This window comes from Phascolarctos cinereus, unplaced genomic scaffold, assembly GCF_003287225.1.
Source record: "Phascolarctos cinereus isolate Bilbo 61053 unplaced genomic scaffold, phaCin_HiC Scaffold_2;HRSCAF=192, whole genome shotgun sequence".
In the NCBI taxonomy this organism is placed as follows: domain Eukaryota; kingdom Metazoa; phylum Chordata; class Mammalia; order Diprotodontia; family Phascolarctidae; genus Phascolarctos; species Phascolarctos cinereus.
Genome location: NW_027555625.1, coordinates 287595905 through 287613581, shown reverse-complemented (window position 1 = coordinate 287613581; position 17677 = coordinate 287595905). Strand labels below are relative to the sequence as shown.

At 40.4% G+C, this 17677-nt stretch overlaps 1 protein-coding gene across 1 annotated transcript in view; it reads right to left on the bottom strand.

The window, feature by feature from the left end:
• Positions 1–4869: 4869 nt before the first annotated feature.
• VSTM2B (V-set and transmembrane domain containing 2B) overlaps positions 4870–17677 on the bottom strand; it is a 53882-nt gene continuing 41074 nt past the window's right edge. Inside the window, 1 exon segment of the mRNA XM_078150093.1 lies at positions 4870–5554. Coding sequence (XP_078006219.1) covers positions 5466–5554 — 89 coding nt within the window. The 3' untranslated portion in view covers positions 4870–5465.

Sequence of the window (17677 nt, the reverse complement as noted above, 5' to 3'; positions counted from 1 at the left end):
AGTAGACAGCCTCCTTCCCAGTGCTCCTTCTGAACCCTCCCCCCACCCCTACGCAGAGTCCTGGACCATTTGACAGCTTCTGAGGACAATCCATCAAACCCAGCAGACCAGTTTTTGTTGATGAAGGAGAGGTTTTCTTTTTAAAAACTGACTGAAAATTCTACTTAGAATGAATTAACAGTTTCGAAACATGAAGTTACTTCAGCTTGTCTTAGTTAAAAGCATCAATTCATTAGAACTTGGAGGAAAAGACAAACCTTAAAACTGATGGGATTAAAGCCTGTAAAATATAAGGAGAAATTGAATAGCAAGAAACTGGAATTCCTGAAGTTTGGGGAGCCATTATTCCACTTAGGTTTTCTGAATGAGCTGGGAATTAAATATGTATAGTAGATAGGGGAGTCTGGGGGTTCTAGAAAGGTGAGTAGTCTGTGGTGTAGATATAATACATACATTACCCTAAAGGAAAGGAGAAATTCGGAAATTTTATTTATACAAAGTGAACTATAAAACATCAGCCCTTTCAGGGGAAAAGAATAAACAGAACTCAAGATGTCTGCCATCTAATATAACCTATTTGCAATACTTTCCTTTCGTCTTAAGTAGGGTATGTGATATAGAGAAATCCATGTGAACTGGAATGCCCGGGGAATGATTGTTTTGGTTAATTGTAGATTCTAGTTAACCTCTAAGCTCTATTTCATGGATCACTTTTTGAGCATTTTATCTAAAATGTTGCTTTTCTGATCCCATAAGTTCAGTCCTAAAGTCTCATAGCTCCAGGATGGCTTGCAGATTTGGGTGCAAACCTTTTTGACTCTAAGTCTGGCTTTTTATATATCCTACATATCTGGCCCTAAATAACCTCAGTTGATCCTCTAAGACTGCATGTTGCAGAGTAAATACATATTTGCCTTGAAAGGTATATTATCATTAGGAATTTCCTGTACCCATGAAATCACAGGTCCGGTCTCTCTCCCACTTCTCCACTGCTCCCCCCAATGTTAAGGCTGTTGATGATGATGGAATCTGTATTTGTTGATAAAGGATCTCACAGAGCAGCCTTAGGTAGTTATTCTAAACATCAGCTAGATATGGAAAAGGTATGGAAAATTGAGCTGGATATGACACGGATCTAAGGTGTCCCTTGGAAGATTGTTTGAGTTTGTGTATGTGTGTGTTTTTAAGCTTTTATTTTACTGAATCTTCTATATGAACTTTTTTTTTCTTATTTGCCTCCTTCCTAAAGGTAAAGTATAAAACAAAAATCTAGGGTCCTAGTGGATAGAGAGTTGGCCTCAGAGTCAGGAAGAGCTGGATTTAGGTCCTTCCTTTAACACATCCTAGCTTTGTGGTCCTGGACAACTCACCTAGCCTCTCAGTGCTGTAGACAGTTTCTATGATATAGTTTGATTTGATTTTTACCCTGCTGAATACCTTTCTAAGACTTTAAATTGCAGAGAAGTGCTGACCTGCACTTTTTTTTTTGGTAGAGGAAGTTTTCTCCCCTGAGCATTCCCTAGGCCAGTGAAATCGTGGATCCCATCTCTACTTCCTATCCCCACTAGTTGAGTTCTATATAAATATTGGTAAAATATACATTGGATTTATATTGCCTTTGCAGGTTTTGGGTGTAATGTAGCTCCCTAAGAAAGTTCTTTATTTTCCCCATTCATTTCAGGCAGTTAGAAATTTGACCAAAGACTTGCAGGGTCAAGGCTGCAGTGCTGCTACAAGGAGCCTCATCCTTGTTCCCCTGAAGGATGAAATACTTTTGTTTTTCTTAAGCTACAAAGGCAGAGGGACAGCTTCACCAAAAACTATGGGGAGACCAGGACATTAGGCAGGCTCAGGCTCTCAATAAGGCTTATATCCCTGGATGGAAAGCAAAATCTGTCTAATAGAGAAATAAAAAGGTCCTTCCTGTGGTGCTCTGCATCCACATGGTGCCATAGCCTTCCTTTTGGAGCTAGAGGACTCTGTACCAGAAGTTTCAGACCCTTGCCTTCCAAACTCCTCTCCTATTATCATAATCAAAATTTTGCCAACTCTACTGTCTCCAGAATATGCCTTGTTCAGTCCTACTATTCATGCTATAATCAAAGAATTTCAAAGCTGGAACAGACCCAGAGGTCATCTATTCTAACATGAGCAGCATTCCCATCACTAATATCCCTAAGGACTAGTCATCTAATCTCTGCTTGAAGATTCTATTGAGGGAGAACTCACTACCTCATAAAGCAGCCTGTTCCATGTTAGGATAACTCTTATTGTTAGGGAGTTTTTCCACGTATTGAGCCGAACTCTGCTTATGTAATTTCAGCCTCTTGTTCCTAATTCTTCCCACTGGCGACAAGCAAAACAAATCTAATCTCTTTTCTATGACAGTTTTTCAAATAGTCAAGGCAGAAATTATGTCTTTCTAAAGTCTCTAGACTAAATATTATATTCATAATTCATCAAAGAGCATCATTGGATATTTACTTTTGCTAGTTTTAACATCAGTGCCTCATCTGTCCAACACTGAACAATTAACCAGATCCTCATCTACAAGCAACATTTTTCATATGCAGAAATAAACTGTCAACCCTACATCTTTGCTTCTCTAAGTTCTGTTCATCCTTTAAGGCCCAACAACTCCAGTCCAACACTATGCCTTTCCTAATCATTCCAGACCATGCTACTGTCTTCCTCTTCTGTATCTGTATGGTCTATATTTTGACATCTACTCACATACTACCTTATTTGTTATTTTGTGTATTTGTGTACTGACTTGTCAACTAGATTGTAAGGCTCCCAGTGACACAGACACTGTCGTTGTGTAGGGCTTGACACATAGTAGGCATTCAGGAAAGATCTGTTGAATTTAATTGAAAACAGTTTTTGTAGCATAAATACACCTTTCCACATACCCCTTCCACTCTCACTCTAAAACTATAGGAAACATTCCAAAGGAAAGGCAGTTTCCATAGCTCATTTAATTCTCCATGGATCTGAGAGTTGTGGGCAATTTGTCCTTTGTGAATTTGGATCAGTCTTAAGTTTTGTGCGGTTCCCTCAGTTTTTTGCATTTTTGAAAAGAGGGACCATGAAGAGAACAGAGTCAGGTCTTCATCTGTCTTTGCATATGGAAATGAAAAGAAGACAAACTTCATTTCTCCTGAAGGTTCCGATATGACTCAGCAGGTCTCCAGATATAACAGGTGTGATGGACATGATTCCATATGTTCCCAGGGTATTCTGGACAAATGATTTCAATACAAACCAGCAGTCTAGCCATTAGCATAAGGTATCTCCTTATATTAATCCACTTTTTCTCATTTGGCCACTATGTCTGCATCCCTGGAACAGAAGGCAGGCTATGGAGTTCCTTAACTTTAGGACCTTGCTCCTGAAAGTTGCTCATACTTCCCTTCTACAAAGGAGTTTGAGAAAGATGGTTAGTCTCCTGGGATAAGGCTCAGCTGGTTTATTTCTGTGTCTTGTGCACAGGACTGCCACTTGTGACTAATCACTGTGCAAAGTTGGAAATCTGCCTTGGCCCAAACTGTAAGCATGAAAACTCTTCCAGACCAGCCCACCACTGTCGCTTCTGCTTTTCTCTCCAGCTAACCAAACTCAGACATCCTTGGTATTTGCACTTTGCCAGCATTTCTGAGGGGAAAGAGGCCAAACTACTGCTGTTGTAATGAAGAGCCTGGCATTGATCGTAATGGAAAAATTGCATTACTGTTCTTGGGTTTTCGACTTTTGTTGTACATGGTGTATAGAGTGTCTATATTTAACTCAGCACCTGTACTCTTCCTTACTCTTTTCAAGCACAGTGGGCAGCTGTTTAACATGACAGTGCCCTACTGCAGTATCAAGTTAACTATAAAAAGATCCTTCTGGACAGATTCACTTTATCAACAAGACAAGATGATTAAATTTATAGCTGGGCTGTTACTGATCAATATGGATGAAATGTGAAATAACTTAATCTATTAACCAGAAATGGGGAGCCCTGTTTACGGGCACCTTACTTCATCAGTAGCTTGTGGATATTTCTGGTTTACTTAAAATCCTGCTGGCTCATTTTTGCATTCCCTTTCCCTTCCCAGTTACTGCAATTTGGGTGTATCTTTGTTTACATAATAGAAGCTATACAAATATCTAAAATCTAAATGTATCAGGAGATTTAGATTTTTAAAGGAATCCACAGTAGATCCTTTGGTAATCTGAATAATAATTGACTTCCTGATATATGATTTCCAATTTTTCAGATTTTCTTAAAGGGAAAAATCTTATACTCCTAAAATCTATTCATTTCAAGGATTTTGGAAATTTCAAAGTTTTTCATTTCCAGATCCATAGATAATACAGGTATAGAATCAGCCGGACCATCTTTTCAAATTGCTTCTCTGAGTCAAGAGGAAAGCAAGCAGAATCTGTGAATCAAGCTTGACAAAGAATATCTAAGTGGGGCTAAAAATCAGTTTGTTTAACTATAGCAGGGAGGAGCTTGTTCTTAATTTTCATTAGTCTTCTCAGGAGTCCCATTTTCTTCAGACCCATGATTTTGTGCTCATTTTCACTCCCTTTTCGTAGGAAGACACTCGGCTAAAAGACCCAGGATAGACAACCTCCAGGAGGCCCTTTTTAAAGGCAAGTGGTGACTACTGGTTTCACCTGGCTCCTGGCCTGAGTCCTGTGCTCACAGCTTCCAGGAGAGCAGGCATCTCCATGTAGAGTCCAGGTGATATGGGAATTCTGACCTGCAGAGGCGAAGAGCTTTGAAAATGCATACATTGCTGTAGAAATGTTATTTCAAAGTCTTTTTTTATTCAACTGTTATTCAGCAATATACAATACAGTTTATAAACAAATGTCTTACCTTGTTTCCAATCTTTATTTAAAAATAAATATTATTGACAGTGAATATTAATTATGATAAGATGTGCCTTTTTTTAATCAAAATGTCTCCAAAGAAATAATTTACTTGAATCCAAAAAGAAAAATCTTAACAGAAAGGGGAAGTAAAAAAAACCAAACCCAAAACAAAACAAAAAAACAACAAAAAACAAACCCAGAACAAAACACAGTTGTCTACTAAAAATAGTCCCCTTCATCCGAAAGGCTTGGACCCCACATTTTTACATATTGTCATAAAGATAACTGCTCAACAGTTCGTGCAAAATGAAGAATCGGAGGAAGAGTTTAGAAAAGAAAGTGACATTGAAGTAGAGAAATCATTGAAGCCGTGCATAGAGCAGGCTTGCACATCATCTTATTTGGAAACTAGATGTATTTATTTTAGGTGGTCTACTTTGTGTAACTTCCCCAAAAATATGATTTTTTTTCCATGTAGAATTTTTCATGCTTCTCTCAGTCTTTCTTTTTCTGTCTGTGGGACATATGAGTTCTTACCAAGGACTGAAATAGGTTCATTTTGTGTTTGGCTGAGGAGTGTTGGATACTGAGGTCCATCAGTGGTTTACTAACAAGTGTATAAGCTTATGCAGTGCTAACAGGAACATGTACAGGAATGGGTCTGTAGCATAAATAGGTCCCGTACCTGCAAAAGAGAGAAATGAGCAAAGTTAATGCCTTATTCCAGAAGTAAGCTACTCACCCAGGGCCGATGCGGAAACAAAAGTAGGTTAAAGGGGTTTTATGCTATCAGGAACAAATCTGTCTTCCTTGATAGTACTAATAATAAGGGTTTAGCTTGAGTAAGGGTATAGAGCATGAGGTCACAAGCTTAATTTTATTTTGTTTTTAAATATAAAACATTATCGATAACAAAAACTTCGTTTTTACATTTCAATCAGTCAATAAATATTTATTAAGTACCTACTATGTGCCAGGCATTGTGCTAAGTGCTGAAGCACAAAAGGAGGCAAATTCCTGCCCTCAAGGAGCTCACATATCCCTCCTCCTTGTCCTCCTTCTGAACCAGCCCTTATAAGTAATGAGAATAAAAAAAAAGGAGCAAAACATGTGCAGCACAACTAAACACCCTATCTACCAACACAGATACTATGTCACATTCATTGTCTTCCACCTCTGCCAAGAGAGATGGGGGCACAAGCTTGATCTAGTAACTAGTATCATGGCACTTCTAGGAATTTGGTGGTGAAATTATTAATACTAGTGTTTTATAGGGTGGTGGAAAGAGCACTGGATCTAGAGTCTGAGGACCTGGGTTCAAATCCCAGGTCTTTCCCTTGCTACCTGGATGACTTTTGGGAAGTCCCTTCTTCTCATTGGTTTTCTCATCAATAAAGTGATAGAGGTTGAACAGCATAGCCTCCAAGTCCCCTCCAGCTTTCAATCTATGATCCTATGAATGGGGGTTTAGAGAGATTAAGTAATTTGCCTAAATTCCACAGCTAGTAAGTCTAGAAATCAGTCAGTCAGTCAGTCAATAAGCATTTATTCAGCTCTATGTACCAAGTACTGTGCTATGCACTTGGGGATACAAAGAAAAGCAAAAATAAAACAACAAAAACAACCCCCAAAAGTTCTCTGGTCTTGTGCATAAATGGGGAATATAACACATAAATATCTTTTGTTGTCATTTCAGTCGAGTATGACTCTTTGTGACCCCATTTGGGGCTTTCTTGGCAGAGATACTGGAGTGGTTTGCCATTTCCTTCTCCAGCTCATTTTACAGATGAGGAAACTGGGGCAAATGGAGTTAAATGACTCGCCCACCCTCACACAGATAGTAGGGATCTGATATCGGATTTGAACTCAGGTCCTCCTGACTTTGGGGCTGGCACTTTGTCCACTGAACCACTTAGCTTCCCCTAAGAACATAAATAAGTACATAAAGTACATCAAATATCTAGGTATATACAGTATGTAGAGGGTGCCACTAGGTAGTACAGTGTATAGATTGGCAGACCTGGAGTCATAAAGATTCATCTTTCAGAGTTCAAATCTAGCCTCAGACACTTACTAGCTGTGTGACCCTAGACAAATCATTTAATCATATATATATATACTTCCAGTAAACAATCTCTCACATTTTTCTGGCTCTCACTTTTCAAAGCTCTTTTATATCTGTCATCTCATTTGATCCTCAGGTAGGCAGGGCAGGGATTATGTGACCCATTTTGTAAATGAGAGAGGTATTGGTTAGGGTGTACTGTGCGATGTCATTGGCAGTTATTGGCAGATGTGGGATGAGCACCCAGGACTCCGGAGTCCTTGGTTAGTGTTCTTTCTTACTAGGATACTTCACTATTTCAATTTAGGGGGTGGTAGAAAAGCAAAGTTTCGGTTTTTCTTTTTCCATGCAAGGGTCATTGTAACAGGGTTACTAGAAGACAATCTGGAAGGGGATGGGAGAGCTAGGGGTAGGATAATGCTAATTAATAAAAATGTAGCTAGCACTGATATAGTGCTTTAAGGTTTGTAAAGATATTTATATATATATATATATTATATATATATATATATACATATATATATATATATATATATATATATATAAAATCTCTTTTGATCCTCAAAACTCTGAGAAGTAGGTGTTATTATCTCCATTTTACAGAAAAGGAAGCTGAGGCAGATTGAGGTTAAGTGACCTTCCCACAGTCACACAGGTAGTGAATGTCTGAGATCAGATCTGGACTTCAGTCTTCCGATTCCATGTCCAGCAGTCTATCCGCTATACCTTCCAGTGGCTCCCACTAATTTAATAATAGCTGGTATTTATAATATGCTTTAAGTTTTGTGAAACACTTTACATTTGTTATTTCACTTGCTCCTCACGACAGCCTGTGAAGAAGGTGCTATTATCCTTATTTTACAGGTGAGGAAACTGAGCTAAAGTGACTTGCCTAGAGAAAATGTCTGAGGTGGGATTTGAATTCAGGTCTTCTTGATTGCAAGTCCAGAGCTACCTACAGTGGAGCTGTCGACATCCTTCCACGGATGCTTTTGGGGAAACGACAGTCATAACTTGGCTTCTCCATCAGAAGAAGGGCCTTCTATGGCTGGCTATTTCCAGACCAGTGGCCTCCAGCTAAGCCAACAGAAATAGGCCTTTATTAGGAAAACAGAATAAATCCAAACTTGCAAAGTTGATAAACTAAGGGAGTTGTTATTCACTTTTGGTGCCTCTCTCCAAGTCAACTGGCCCACCTAGATCACCTAATTATCTTACTTGACATTCCTTTCACTGTCATACTGTAGCCTACCCCGGACTACTTGCATAAACTGACCATTCCTTAATCCCATCTGGTCACCTACTTGATAGTCCTTTCACTGCTGCAGCTGGTCCACCCCTGGACTCCCATTCAGATCCCTTCACTGTCTCCCTCTCTCTCTTTTTTTTTTTTTAGGCAATTGGGGTTAAGTGACTTGCCCAAGGTCACACAGCTAGTAAGTGTCAAGTGTTTGGTTTGAGGCCAGATTTATTTGAACGGAGGTCCTCCTGACTTCAGGGCTGGTGCTTTATCCACTGCTCCACCTAGCTGCCCCCACTGTCTCTTTTGTATATAAGCATCAGTGTCATTCACATTTAAGTTGCAGATTCACTAGGAATCTCCCTGCTCCTATTGGCAACAATAAACCTTGCTACTTTGACTGAAAGAAGGCTCTAGTGCTTGAATTCTTTCCAGGCTGATTCTCCCCTGTACCCTTATATTTTGGGGTTCCCAGAAACCTTAAACCACATTGTTGGGGTTCCCAGCACCCCAAACTGCAATACCTTTAAGGTTTCTTGTAGTATGCCATGTGGTAGCTGAAAGAGCATTGAGCCCCTAGTTCAAGACCCAGCTTTGCTTCCACTTTACCATGTGATCTATGCCTCAGTTTCCCCATCTGAGGATAAAACCTCCTGCCTCACTGAACCCCCAAAGTTTTTGGGGCTGAGGGGATGAAATGAGATGCTCTGTGTGAAAAAGCTTTGTCAAATTTAAAGCCAAAGAAACACAGAACATTATCATTATTTGTTTGCAGTTTCCCTGGTGCATTTTAAATTCGATTTGATTTATACCAATTCACTTTGCATGCAAGTTCTCAGGAACACAGTCTTACTGCATAGTTCTGTGTAGCTGTGTGGTTTGGGGGGATTCTTTCTCAGCCCACACTTAGTTGGAGGCCCAAAGCCACTAGGAGAGAGGGGCTCCCATCAACATCTCAGAACCAGATGGAAAAGATGGAAATGAGCTACCTAGTGCATCCTGCTGTCAGTACAGGGCTGTTCTTTCTAGTGGAGCTCCTAATGCTTGGCTGAGTCTATTTTTAAATGCTTCAATCAATGTGGATTCACCATTTCCCTTAAAAGACTGAGGCTGAAGCTAAGCCTGACACAAGCTCAAATTGCATTCAGTTCAGTGATGCAGTGGGGAAAAAATAAAGCAACTCCCCCCTACTCCCAACCAAAACAAACAGAGTGATATTTAATTGTAATGACCAGCTTGGCCCCAGAGAAGAGAGGAGAAAATGTGCCTCTCCTTGTCTTTGCAAAGGCAGAGTGACTAGGAATGTAGAACATTGAAGACTCTTGATTGGAGCACTGATTAGTTTTGCTGAACTCACCTTCAAAATAGGGTACTCTTTTTATTTATTTATTTTTTTATTCTTTGTCACAAGGAGTGTCTTTTTGGGTAGGGAAATATTCAGAAATGCAGAGGATCTAAAACCAAAACAGAATATCGATTGGACCTATGATTTAATTGGTATAGGGAACTATTTGACCTGGAGGAGCAAGTCACTTAACCTCTCATTTCACTAATTAGTCTTAAACTAAAGTTTCTAAGACTAAGTTGAGGAGAATGTGCTGGCCTTCATTGATAGAGGGAGTTTTTTCTGTTGGGAGTTCCTTACACTAAAGAAAACCAAAAGATATTGCTAAATTTTTAAAGAGCATTCTGCTCAGAGTCAGATGACCTGGATTTGAATACAGGGCTTGTTTGACCCTGGGCAAATCATTTACTTCAGTGTTCTTACTTAAGCAGACCTCTAAGACTGAGAGCTTCAAAGGGAAGGTGCTGACTTAAATATATGTACAGCATTTTTGCAAATCTTAAAGCACTATGTAAATACTAGCTATCATTATTATTAAAATAATAATTTAGTGGAAAGAATTTCCTCACCTGGGAGTTCCTTATAATAATGAAATTTCTCTCTCTCTCTCTCTCTCTCTCTCTCTCTCTCTCTCTCTCTCTCTCTCTCTCTCTCTCTCTCTCTCTGTCTTTCTGTCTGTCTCTGTCACTGGGTTTGGTGTCAGATGACCAGGGTTTTAATACTGGGTTTGTGTGACCCTGAACATATTATGTGACCTTTTTGGGTCTCAGCCTCCTCCTTTGTAAAATGAAGGTGTTCGATTCTACAATCACTAGGGTTCCCTTTAGCTCTAGAGTCTTATGCTCCCATGTGCCACACTGAGTCATAAATGAGCAGGTTTTGCTCTCTGCTCCTGCTATGACCTCTACGCTCAGCATTGGCTTCACAGTAACTGTGAAAAATTGCCTTTCTTTCCATGTAAGTTTCAATTTTTGACTCTGACAGGGATATCTCTCCTTATCACTGGCCTCTTTTTCACTAAGAATCAGAGAGCTCCATCTTACTGTTTGTATGCCTCAGGTGCCTATCACTTCTGACTCTGGGGGTAGCAGTGTGGGTATAAAATCTGACCCCTTCTACCAGGCTCTCACTCCTTGCATGACTTGGATTTTGTCTCATCCACTGCAGTGTGTGCTCAGCAAATATTTGATGACTAGTAAGTATAAGGAACTTGGATAAGTCTTCTTGTCCATCCTTTTGCCTTCATGCAGGAACATTCAAGAGTCATGTGTTTATCTTCTTTGTAAAGGCTGGCAGAGAAAGCAATTGCCTTTTCCCACCTATTGTTTTTGTTCAGTCATTTCAGTCATGTGTGACTCTTTGTGACCTTGGGGTTTTCTTGGCAAAGGTACTCGAGTGGTTTGCCATTTCACTTCTCCAGCTCATTTTACAGATGAGGAAATTGAGGCAAACAGGGCTAAGTGACTTGTCCAGGGTCACACATCTAGTAGGTGTCTGAGGCCATATTTGAACTCATGAAGATGAGTCTTTCTGACTCCAGGTTTGGAACTCTATCCACTGTGCCACTTTTTTTACTTAAGCCCTCAGGATTCTTCATATCTAACCCAAAAGAATCACAGAATTATAGAATCTCTGAAGTGAAAGGGGCCTCACAGGCCATCTAATCCAACTTATACCTGAACAAGAATCCCCTCCACCATATTCTTAACAAGTGGTCCTTTGGCCTTTACTTGAAGACTTAGAATGATGCGGGACCTACTACGTTCTACTTTTAGAGAACTTCATCAAATCTAGAAACACTTGTTGATACCTTCAACCTACTGCTGCTTGTTTTGCTCAGAGGTGGGGGTGGGGCAGGCAGAGCAAGTCTCCCCTTTTATACCTAACAGCAATTCCAGTACTTGAAGACAGCTACTTTATTTTAGTCATTCCACCAAGGGAGACTCATGGGGCAGGAGCTCAGAGGCCTGTCACCAGCTAGTAGAGGCTCTCCAGATCATCAGTGTCCTTCCCAAAGTGTGGCCCCAGGTAACTGAGTACAATTCACTCGGGTCTATTCCTCAGCCTCTGGGATAATTCAGTTCAATTCAGCATTCATTAAGTGCCTACTATGTGAGAGGCAACCTATTGTAGTGGATAGAGGGGCCAGCCTTTGAGGAAGAAAGACTTGGGTTCAGCTCTAGCCTTTGACCCATACTAACTGCCTAATCTCAAGCAAGTTACTTAGCCTCTCAGTACCCCAGGCAACTAACACTCTAAGTTACAGATGAGTTGCCTGTCTCACTCTTGGAGAAAGTTTCCAAATAGCAATTCCTTACATCAATAAATTCACAGATCCAAACAAAACACAGGAGATAAATAAAAAGAAGATTTTCAAGGCACTATGGTAGGTACTGGGGATACAAAGACATCAACCAAACAGTCCCTGTCCTCAAGGAACTTCTACTGTATTGAACTTGATGCCATAATTAAACTGCAACCTCAATTTCCCCTACAGGCTAAACCATTCCCTTTCTTATAGAATATCTCTTCTGGGTTTATTGTCTCATCCCTAAGCATTCCAGCTCTGCCATTAACTAGCTATAGGACCTTGGGCAAGACTACTTCTCAGAGGCTCAATTTCCCATCTTTAAAATAAAGCCCTTAGACTAGCTATTTCTTCTTTTTTGTCTAGGCAATAGGGTTAAGTGACTTGCCCAGGGTCACACAGCTAGTAAGTCATGTGTCTGAGGCCGGATTTGAACTCAGGGTCTCCTGAATCTACAGCCAATGCTCTATCCACTGCGCCACCTAGCTGCCCCAATTAGCTGCTTCTTTAACTAACTCTAAGTAATATGAAGACATTGGTCTCTAAGGGCCCTTCCTCAGTGTAAAATAACAGGGAATTGTGTCTAAGGAGCCGCAGTCCCATCCAGGTCTGATAGTCTATGATTCGGTGTGATCCCATCCTTCCTAAGGCAATGTTTGTGTCTATACAGTGACAAAGCACTTCAATGAGAAGGGGGAAAAATTAGCCACTTTCCCATATGTTTTGTCCTCTTTTGGATGTTTTTAGGCCTGTTCACAAAGCAGATGGCAAGGACAAGACAAATCCAAATATGTGCACTTTCCTCTTAAGATATTAATTTTTATTTTTAGACAGTCATTATTCTTGAGCCTTCTTCTGATTTGGCTGTCCTTACTAGTCTTCCAACTGCTTCCAGGAGTGTGTCATTGTGGACTATTGTTATTTCAAAGGCCTTTTGATAATACTAGACTGAATTTCGATAGCACTTTATAATTCACTAACAACCCCAGAAGGTGGAAGAGTTGGACTTTCTAAAGACTGCCCACAGTCCTTGGGAGAGAGGTGGTGGTTGGCCAGGCCCTCAGGACACAGAGTTCTTTGTGCACCTGGGATGAAGATACTGTCTTTAAGGGAGGGGTCCAGTCAGAAATAAGCCAAGACTTGTTACCCCTCCCAGTATCTTTTTGAAGTCTCTAAGCCATAGCATTGTAGATCTAGACCTAGAAGGCATCTCCAAGACCATTTACTCCAACCTTCATTTTACAGATTAGGAAACTGAGGCCCAGGGAAGTTAAATGACTGGTCCAAGGACACCTTGGTAATAAGCACCAGAGACTGGATTTGAACCAAGGCCCTTTGGATCTGGAGCCTGCATTCTTTCTCTCGGGTCATGCTATATACTTTTCTATTCGAGTAGTGAGAACAGAAAGATTCTGTGACCAGAATTGAGAGGCAAATATATTCACATTCAGGATAACAGCATTCCCCAGCAGTGCACAGCATATTTTTATTTAAGCTCCGGTGACAAATGAAAAATGGCCCCTCTAGATGAGAAGGCAATCTGTCCTGTGGCTGAAAGAGCTGAAGGCCATATCTGCTGGGAGAACCTTCGCTTGGGCCTTTAAGCACTGTTTGCAGACGACTTGAATCGTACCTGCCTCAGTGATTCCAGATTTTTAAAAAATGTTCAAAGACTTCCAAAAGACCCGGTATAAATAGCCAACAAACACAGCAGTCTACTCAGGTCAGGAATGAAAGGCATTAAAAAGCTGTCACCTTGTAGGAGATAAGAGGCCAGGGCATGTGATACCTCAGAGGATGAAATGCAGGGTGAAGAGCAGGTATTTTCTGCTTGGGATTTGGGATCAGCAAAGCTAAGGATGACAACACCTTAACTCTGATCAACCATCCACAGCACTAAGCTTGTGACTATTTACATTCATATTAATTATTTTCAATGCTTACTAGATCAGAGAAATCAAAATGTCACTAAACTTTCAGTTCCTCCATCTAAGTCCTTATGAGAATTCATTGTCCATTCTTATTTACAGTGGGGTGGCACAGGAAGACAAAATCTGAGTTCAAATAGTGAATAGGCACTTACTACCTATGTGACCCCGGCCGAGTCAATTAACCCTCAGTTTCCATATCTGTAAAGTAGGAATAATAATAACATGTACCTCCAAGGGCTATCACAGAGATCAAATGAGATAACATTTGGAAGGCACTTTGCAGATCTTAAAGCATTATACAAATGTTAACTATGATTATTATTATCATTTAAGTTTATGTGAATAGCTCATTCTTGTTTCAGTTGTGCTGACCCTTCATGACCCCGTTTGGGGTTTTCTTGGCAAAGATACTGGAGTGGTTTGCTGTTTCCTTCTCCAGCTCATTTTACAGATGAGGAAACTGAGGCAAATAGGGTTGAGTGACTTGCTCAGGATCACACAGGTTGTAAGTGTTTGAGGCCAGATTTGAACTCAGGAAGATGAGCTCATTCTTTACCTAGTAAAATTTTATGTAGAGAATAGAATACTTAGTACAGTAGAAAAAACTGGGCTGATATTCAGGAGACTATGAGAGTTAAGTTCTGTGTTGTAGAACTGACCAGTTGTGTGACTTTTGGTAAATTAATAAATCTTTCTGGGTCTCTGATTCCTTGTTTATAAAATGAGAATAATAATTATACTCCTCCTTCAGGGCTGTTGTTAGGATCAAATGAGGTAAGGTATGTGAAAGAGCTTTCCATAGTTGGTGCTTAGAAAATGTTGAATTTGAAATATATACAGTATGATACAGATATAATGTATATACACAATTTTCATCTATACATTGTGTACACATATGCATTGTGATTCATATATTATACGCATACACATATATATTTCATAGGATTATGGATTTAGAGCTAGAAGGGACCTTAGACTCCAACTCCCTCTTTTACAAAGACAGATACATGAAAGTTAAGTAACTTGCCCAGGGTCATGTATCTGATAAATATCTGAGGTTCACATCCCCAAGTGTTACTGACTCCAAGGCCATCTGCCTCTGACTCTGTAACTACCTCCCTCCCACCCCTAGATCCCAATCTCTCCTTTCCTCCTTTCCCGAAAAATAATTTATTTTCTGGGTGTTTGTCTCCCAAGACAAACATTTTCAAGGTAGAACGGTTAGAGAAAATAGGGTGCTTTCTGCCTTAAAAACATTTCCCTACAGGTAAACCCCACAGGTCTCAGGCAAATGGAAGGAAGCTGCAGCAATATCTTGCTGAGTCACCCAGCAGGAGTGTGTAGGCGCTGGACAGTTCCCCACTGATAACTTTCCTTTTGCTTCCCCAGATTCAAATAGCTAGGTGCTGGAGATTAGCCATTCCAAGGAAATCTGAATTCTAACACTGCAGCAATTCAGAATCGCCAGAGGTCATAGCATCCTAGGATTACAGAGTTAAGAGTCTTCCTGATTCTGTATCCTATCCACTCCTCCATAATGCCTCTTTGCCAATCAATGAATTAATCAATGAACAAGCCCTTATTAAGCAATTCCTCTGTGCCAGGTGATATGCAAAGCACTGGAGATAAATATACAAAGAGTAACAATAATCCCTGCTCTCAAAGAGCTTACATTCTAATGGAACTGGAGGCTCTAGACTCTAGATTCCTAATGGATCTAAGCCTCTGAGCATTGTGCAGACTACATTCGCAGAATATTTTCAGTCTCTGTGTATTTATTTATGTAGATGCCTAAATCAATATCTGTTCCTTGAGGGGATGACCTTCATTATCACAGGAGCCTTAAGATTGAAAATCCCAGTCAAAAAATACTTTCCAGTCCTATGCCTGCAAAGTCCCACTGCCTCCTTCCTTAAATCCTGGGTTTCAGAGACACTGCCTCCTTCATCACTATCTCTCATTACGCATAAGAGGATAAGACATATTCTGTTCTCCTCACTGTCACTTGCAGACTCTTCCTCTGCCATCATAGCATCATCACTACTATTCCTTTGAGGTTCACCCTACCAGTATATATCAATTGGTCTAAATCCTTCTTGTAAGCAGTTAGCTACTCCCTGTGGTTGACATCAAGTCATCTTCACCCTTTCTCAAAGTGTTCAGTACCTGACTATGTCTGTATCTCCATATAAACCTTTGCCCTCTTACCTGGTTACCTACCTGATATGCATATTGACTAAAACCCCTCTTCCAGTTCATATGTACCCTCCACTTCCATGACCTATACATAATTCTACTCCATCTCAGCCATACATAACTCTTCTACCTTCATGACCTAGACCTCTGACAATCTTCTGACTATAATTTCTTATCCTTCCATCTCTCCCTATTCTCTGTTCAGTCACTCCATCATGCCCTGCTTTCCTAGCCCATCAACCCTGCTCTGGCCTCACTGTTCTCCCTTTAAAATCATCACATTACTGTTTGTTAGTTCAGATATATATGATCTTCTACCCTTGAATCCCTTCCTTCCTTCCTTACCCTGTTACCACTTATGCCTCAGGCAAATGGAAGAACCAGGCTGTACAAATGTCTTTTTGAGTGGCCCACCCTACTATCTTCTCCCTGAGGTGTGTGTGGCAGCTGGATAGTTCCCCACAAGTACTTTTTTTGTTTGGTTTATCCCCACCAAGTTCCTCTCTGCTTTTGCTCCTGTGCTGCTGAATGATGCAGGAAGAAGTCAGTCAACTGTGCCAACTAGGTCAGCTACAAGTTTATGTTATCTAATCTCAATTGAGCTGTCACTGCACATACAACAATCTCTTTATTATCCGCTGATTGATTTGACTGCACTCCCCACAGTAGATATCTTCAAGTCTCCTACACCCAGGGGGTGTGCTGGTAAAGCTTTAACAACCGACTCCCCTCTTACCCCGTAAAATAAAAGTACCCATGACACACTTTTAAGTTTGATCTGTATTGTTAATATTTTCCCTACCATTTTCTTAAACTAGATAGTCAACAAAATAATAAGCCAAGCCACCATTTGTAGCACTTGCCAATTTTTAAGGTGTAACTGCTCATGATGAATATTTTAAAATATCTCCCAAGCTGGTAGTAGCTGGCTCCAGTACATCCCCTCAACAGAGATTGTTATTATCTGCTTTACTGAGGAAATGGAGGCCAGTTCCCTTCTCTCCCCAGTAGAACCCTGGAATACTCCTCCCACTCCCATTTTCTCTCCTTTGCTTCAGATTCTTTAGAATAGATAATTCTTCTTTCTACTAAGGAAAAGCATTCCTTCTCTCAAATTGTCAATCTCTCCTCATACACTGGCTTCCTTCCTTTTGCCTACGAATATGCCGAAATCTCTCTATCCTTAGAAAACCAAAACCAAAACTTCACTTAACCTCGCTATCCCCTCAAGCTAGCATCCTGTTGTCTCTTCTTCCTTCTGCATCCAAACTCCTCGAAATAGCTCCTGCTGTCTTCTGAACCACATTAATAGGCTGAAATGACTCCCTCCAATGATTGTTGTATTGCTAAATCTGATGGCCATTTTCCAGACTTTATACTTCTTAACCTCCATGCTACTTCTGACATGGTTAACTTTATGACCCCCTCATCCTGGGTACTCTCTCCTCCTTTGCTTTGTGAGACTGCTGTCTCTTGGTTCTCTCTATACCTGTTTGATAGTTCCTTCTTAGTCTTCTTTGTTTGCTCACCCTCCAAGACTTGCCTTTTAACTTTCAATGTTCCCTGAGGCTCCATCCTGAGCCTTCTCCTCTCTTCTCTCTATGCCTCTCAATAATCTTGTCAGTACCTTTGGGTTCAATTATCATTTCTGTGTATATAATTCGCAAATCAATATTTTCAGCCCTAATCTATGAGCTCTAGCCCTTCTCCACTACCTGCCAAT